The following is a 6,637-nucleotide window of genomic DNA, read 5'->3' as shown; positions in this document are numbered from 1 at the left end:
ACGGTTTAAGAATGAAATATGGTTTGTCAAAATTAACTCCACTGTTGCTGCAGCCCTGAGGAAATAGGGTAGCGAAGTGAACAATGTTGCAGCACATCTTTAGATAATGTTTTCTAATAGAGGGGTGCAGGAAGCCATGTTTATTAAAATAGAAAAGCCATCAATGAACAGAGGGGGAAGATTGTGGCTTCAGCCCCCAAGCATCTACAGAAGTTTTACACGTAGTCTCATCGTGATTCAAACGGCCGAACACAAATCTCATACAAAACAACAGACCAATGACCCCGATAAACAACTGGTATCTTACTTCACATGTTCTTAAGAGGATGGGCCTACAGTTGCTGAAAAAAACAATACAACTACAGGTTGCTCTAATGCAAGCTGGCAGAACTGACAAAGAATCCTGGAATGGTGTGGAAATGTTTCTAGAAAACTTTAGTCCAGGTAAATAAAACTAACTATAAGTTAAATAAATCACTAACTTTAGCCTGCTCATTATCACAATATGCTGCAAGAAGAAACACTTCTAAACCTAAACCTGAAAAAAAGCATTTTTAGTGTTGCTGTCAGTGAGAGACTAAGAAAAAAAGAATTACTTATTTTCCAAATTGAAAAGGAGCTTCAAGATTTAGGAAGGTTTCTGCTAAACAAAGGCGTTCCAGATTTATAATTAAATGACCAACAATCCAACAGTCAACAATAATAACTGAAAACATTTAACTAGATCACAGCTGCAGGGCGCCGGCTTTTTGAGAACAAAAGGAAATGAGATTAAATTAAATAAGAGGACATGAATAATCTTCTATTAGTCTCCCATCCATTAAACATCAAGAACTTGTGGTGAGGTTGAGATGACAGGCAAAACCGAAGTAAAACTATAAAAAACAAATACTCTCTTGTGTTTTAAAGACAACAACACCCTGAAAATCTCCCCCCATTGATAATTCTTTTTAATGGAAAAACCTTCACAAATGTAAGAAGTTTAATAAGCTTTATAAACTAAATACAAATGATGTTTATGTGAAAAAGAAAAGAGAAGGGCAAGCAGGATATGTTCTTTATCTCACTCTATCTCTGACATTTAGTCAGATCCAGTTACCTTCCACATATTCCATAACCATGCAGAGATGGCGGCGTGTTTCAAAGGAACAGAACATGGACACAACGAAAGGGTTCTCTGCAAAAGTCAGGATGTCCCTCTCCACAAACGCCTGCTGGATCTGGTTCCTCAGGATCAGATTCTGCTTGTTGATCTTCTTCATGGCAAACCGCTGACGTGTCTCCCTGTGCCGCACCAGATACACGGCACTGCAGGAGACCAAACAGGGACAGAGGAATAAAAAAAGGGGTTATGTTGAACATAGAGTTCATTTAAAGCAGATTTATAAAAAGTTTTTTTTAGGTTCAAGACATTTAAAGCGTTTTTTATTTATTTTTTTTTTCCAATTACTCCAAGCCTTTCTCTGCTTCCTAAGCCATCTGAGGCAGCTTTTATCATGCTGCAGCATATGCACGGGTCAGGATAAAAATGACAGTGTGCTATACTTCCCTTTAAATCCCTGGGGGCTGATTATTTCCTGAATCCATTTCAAATTATATAAGATACTTTCAAATCAATGAAAACCTCATTCCCTGACTAAATGTTAGACACGGACCATATAAAATGTCTCCAATCCAAATCCAGTTGGGTTTTTTTTTAACTCCCTGATCCTTTTAATATTTTGAGTGCAAAGAAGTAAAAAAAATAGAGCAGTGCTTTCGATTCTGTTTGCTTTGGTTCTTTTGTCATGTCAAAAATTATTTGTCCAGGAACTTGGATGCATCTCAGTTTATAAAAAGCATTTTTTTTTTTTACTATAAACCATAAACATAGTTCGGTGGCAAACAAAGGATCAGACTCTGAAAAACCTTTCATCTCTTGGTTTTCTGCTCATAGATTAAAAGTACCACCTTTATATATTTTAGCTTAAATTGAAAAAAATTAAGAAAGGATCCTGCATTGTTACTTAAGAAGGCAAATTATTTTCAAAACTAAAATAAAACCTTCAAATATTGAGCAATCTAAAAGTATTTATCCTAATCTTGTTTGATAGAAATGTAAACTCTAAGAGAGCGTTAATTATTTGTTTTCAATGGAATAAATGATCATCAAATAACAAAAATGCTACATCATTTAAATACCAAAACAGATAACCATATATCAAATAACATTTAAAATATATACATGCTTTTTACATTATTTTGTGCTGCTCAGTGGCGCAGTGCCTTGCCCTACTGCCTTGCAGAAAGAAGATTCTGGGTTCGATTTCCAGCCCGGGGTATTTCTGCATGGAGTTTGCATGTTCTCCCTGAGCATGCGTGGGTTCTCTCTGGATACTCAGGCTTCCTCCCACAGTCCAAAAAAATGACTGTTAGGTTAATTGGCTTCTCTAAATTCTTAAATGGATGGATATACATTGTTTTCTTTACCCATTTTTTTCCTGATAGTTTTCAAAGGTATTGTTATATAAAGCTTCATTATGCAACGCTTTGGCTGAAAAACCAACAGATCTATTAGGAGCAACAAACACCTGAAGTGAAGTTCAGCAAACACACACGCACAGAAAAAAAATTACTTCACAATATTTGTCATGGAACATAGAAGTGAAGAGAAGATGGAAAAAGAGGGAATGAAGGCTGCCAAGGCGCTGAAGGCAACACCAAACAAGCTTCATGAGTTTCCCAACCAGTAGTTATTGTTTTCTCCTAAAATCATCTGAAAGTAATAATAAATTTATATCTTTTCTACAATTTAAACAAGTTTCGTCAAAAGAGACACATTACAAGGGGAAACTATACCCACAAGGAACCTTTTGGTGGCATAATAAGAGTTTTTGCCGTAATTACTTCTAAACTACAAATAGTCCAGACTGAAACATCTACATATCCACATCACTAAATATTGGACTTCCTCAGAAAAATTTATTACATCTTATAGACAATCTATTAGGTCACCTGAAGAGGCCTGAGGATAAAAGATCTCCTAATCTGATGTTCATATAGGACGAGGAAGAGTGGGCAAATATAAAAAATTATTTAAAATAAACCTTTATAGAAATCTTTATCAAAATGCGCTTAAAATGCGATAAATAAGAGTTACAAAATGTGCACACTTTGGGAAGCTAGGTTATTGCAGATGTTTTTCTTTTTTATTTTAACCTCTAACAGTTTAGTGATTTCTCATTTCAGCCATAAATCATATGCCACATTAAAAAATATTAAAATGCTACCAACTGTCAAATTTATGTATATACATCACAAGAATCTGATTTTTTTTCTTTTCTTTTTGGTAGCTCCTAGGTTCCCCCCCCTAAAAACACAGATTTTATCGCCTAAATTGAGTTGAAATCCAAGCTTTAAGTGTAACGATCTTGGTTCTGTTGGTTTTCTCTAAGTTTACAGTTTCATGTTTATCCATGTTTTCTTTTCTAGCTTTATTGATGTGTTCTGGATTTATTTTAGTTTCTTAGGTTTTTCTTTGCTTGTCCTCTGTTGCCCCCTTGTGTTTTCTTTTCCCTTGGCAGGTGCAAGCAACTCACACCTGCTCCTTATCAGCTCGTTAGTCCTGCCTTTGTTCAGTCAGCCATAAATACACTCCCTGTTCAGTCCCTCAGTGCTGGTTCCTCTTCTTACTTCGTCCTACCCTGGCTCCTCATGATTTTTTTCCCCCTGATGTCTCCATGGGTCTGGTTTGTGTTTAATTCTTATATTGGATTTTTGGATTCCTGCTTTGGTTAACATTTTTAAGTTGGATTTTTGGAATACTGTTTGGCTGCCTGTCATCCTTCATTAAACCTTCAAAGATCTCACCCCTGCCTCTCAGCTTCTGCTTTTGGGTCCTCACAAAAACCTTAAAACCAAACCTTGACATTAAGGTATAGTGGAGGATTTTCTTTTTCGGGGTGGATCATCTAAATAAGTGGTCCTCCTAATTTATTAATCATTCTGGTGATATGTTTACGTAAGGCCGTCCTACGTGCTCGTCCCCCATTTTCACTTTGAGTCTGACATGGTGGAAAAAATTGCAAATCTTCCCTTGGAAATTAAGCCAGTATGAGCGATGCAAACAGCAACTTTTAAACTTTGTCTAAGTCTAAAAACATCTATTTAGACTTAGACAACTTTTGTTGTCATTTTGTATACACAGAGTGTACGAAAAACAAAATTTCATTTTGTATAGGTCTTGTGACATTTCCATTTCTTAAAGTGCAGCTGTGATTAAATGTAAACAGTGTGGGAGAAAAAAAACTGCTGTTCCCTCTTGGGAGCGGGTGCAGGGTTGTGCATGTGCATTTTTTTTTAAGTGGAGGGGGTGGTTCTTTCAAAAGTTCATTAAAAATCCTCCACTATACCTTTAAGCAGATGTGACACTTTCTGTGCAGGTTGAGTGAGGCACAAATCTTTCTCTTACCCATAAGCTCCGTTGCTGATCAGTTTGATGGTCTGAAAGTCTTCCTCACAGGGTGGCTTGATGGATTTGCCTTTTCCCTGCAGACATCCGACATCTTCAAATCAAAGCTCAAACAGTAACGTAAGCATTTTTTTCTTCCTGACTGTCCATGTTTTTCATGCCGCTCAGTGGGGGAATTCATATGAAAAGTGCATGACTGCTGATTTAAAAGGGTGTAAGTGTTGACCTTTGTTAGCTGGTTCCTCACCTCGGCTGAGTCATCCGTCTCTGGGGTATGTGGACCCTCACTGTCATAGCTGTCAAGGCTCACGATTTCTGTTGAGAGACATGTTCTTTTAAAGTAAACCTGGTGTTATAATGATAAAAAAAACACATGCAGCCCTGCTTTGCTTTGCAAACCTAAAAAAAAACATCAAGTTTGAAAAAGAGGTCCCTAAGTGTCAAATAAAATGCCCTGTACTATTTTCTTCCCCTTTCCCTCCTCCTTGTTTTGTTCTCTCTCTTCACCAGCAGCACTGCCAGCTAACGATTAACATTCTTGCATTTTCTATGTGACAGCTCGTTGAATACCCTTGATTGTGCCACAATTTTGACATGGCAGAGAAATAATTAAGGGAGGATTTAGTTTCCAAGACACTGACAATGCATCGCTGGAGTTAATTCATTTCAGATAAAAGTCACAGTGGAGAGAATCCCATATTTAGCCACTTTTCTGTTTAGACTTAAAGTCTTGTTGTTTGTCGCTAAGAAACCGAGAAAAGAAACAATAGTGTGAAAGTAGGAACGTGCGAGCAGCTACGTGGGTGTCCGTGCGTGCGTGCCTGTGCTTGACAATGTGGGTGCTAAAGGCTGTGCAAGATCAAGATATCAAGTGGCACATTGTTAGCAGGGATTAGCTAAAATAAAATTTCTCACCGAGTCAGAAATAAAACCATGAAGTTCTCATTTAGGAATTATTCTGCACCAACCGGCTGATTAGGAGCGCCTTAAGTATTGGAACAGGAGCTGTTCAGCAGAGATGGACAAAACTTTTGAGTCTGGGAGCTAAAATGTACTTAGAATAAAATAAAGATGTGCAGCAGATGATACTCTTAGAACAGACAACTGTAATGTTGGATCAGGCTAAGGCAAGTCTTTGTTAAAAATATTAATAACGATGATTTAAAGGGGATCTGTAGGGAAGAGAAATGAAGCATTATGTGGAGTTTAAGCCACATTTGTGAGTATTCTTTTAAAAGATGCATAAATAGCCTAAGATAATCTGATTAAAAATGCAGCTGCATCTAAATCTAATATTTTTATCAAAATTTTTCAGTTCAATATTATCTAATTTTAGGAAGTCCTCGTCAACGACAAAGAAAGCTCTTAAGTAATTTCTTGAACTGTTAATGGTTGTAATGAATATATAACAGAACATCCAGACCTTTGAGGACATTCAAGATCTTGTCCAAAAATGAAAACGAGTATGACATCCTTAATTAACCAGTTAAGATTGTCTGTGAATAGGATCATAAGGGAGGTAAAACTTCAGAGAAGGATGGCATCTCCTCACTAATGTTTTTCTAGTGTCTTACAACCATTAGATGAAAGGCTACAACTAACGATTTTTTAAAAATCAATTCATCTGTTGATTATTTTTTTTCAATTAATCATATAATAAATATATAGCAAAGGTTCCTAGAAGATTTTTTTTACAGAATGAAACCAGGTCAAACTGAAAATTTCCACTTAACGTTCTGGGTAGAAAATATTAACAGAGAAAAAATTGTTTTTCTAATCTAAAATACAAAATATTTATATCCTTTTTAACAATTTTAGTATAATTGTTAGGAATCCAGTCTGTGTGAGTTGTGTTTTTGTGTTTTCCCCCTCCACCACCAGGTGGCACCCTGTTCTCGTTGGTCCTCCCACACACATGCGGCCTGTTGGCTCCTTACTGAGGACTTAAGCGGTGGACTGTCACTACTTCGACGCCAGAGTGTTTGCCAGTTTTGGGTACTCTAGCCAAGCTGAGTTCAGCCAAGTCTGAGTCTTTGTTTCTCTGAGTCTAACGTGATTTTTGTCTTTTGCCTTTCGGCAGGAAGTCATCCGGCATACTGGATGTTTGGCCTTCTCCCCCTGGAAGGATTGTTTGAGCTTCACACTGAGCAGGGGATTAATCTCCACATGTCCTGTTCAAGTTCTCCT

The 6,637-nt window shown here is 37.0% G+C and overlaps 1 protein-coding gene across 1 annotated transcript in view; it reads right to left on the bottom strand.

Annotated features, from left to right (window-relative positions):
* LOC107082757 (microtubule-associated serine/threonine-protein kinase 1-like) overlaps positions 1-6,637 on the bottom strand; it is a 58,459-nt gene that overhangs the window by 32,544 nt on the left and 19,278 nt on the right. Inside the window, exons 8-10 of the mRNA XM_015371590.1 lie at positions 4,698-4,765; positions 4,451-4,527; positions 1,100-1,308 (exon numbers count right to left, since the gene is read on the bottom strand). Of these exons, the coding sequence (XP_015227076.1) occupies positions 1,100-1,308; positions 4,451-4,527; positions 4,698-4,765 (354 nt within the window). The remainder of the gene's footprint in view (positions 1-1,099; positions 1,309-4,450; positions 4,528-4,697; positions 4,766-6,637) is intronic.

The sequence above is a fragment of the Cyprinodon variegatus genome, unplaced genomic scaffold (assembly GCF_000732505.1).
Source record: "Cyprinodon variegatus isolate N-32 unplaced genomic scaffold, C_variegatus-1.0 Scaffold61, whole genome shotgun sequence".
NCBI classification, from domain to species: domain Eukaryota; kingdom Metazoa; phylum Chordata; class Actinopteri; order Cyprinodontiformes; family Cyprinodontidae; genus Cyprinodon; species Cyprinodon variegatus.
The sequence above is the reverse complement of the archived record's forward strand: the minus strand, read 5'-3'. Positions and strand labels throughout refer to the sequence as shown.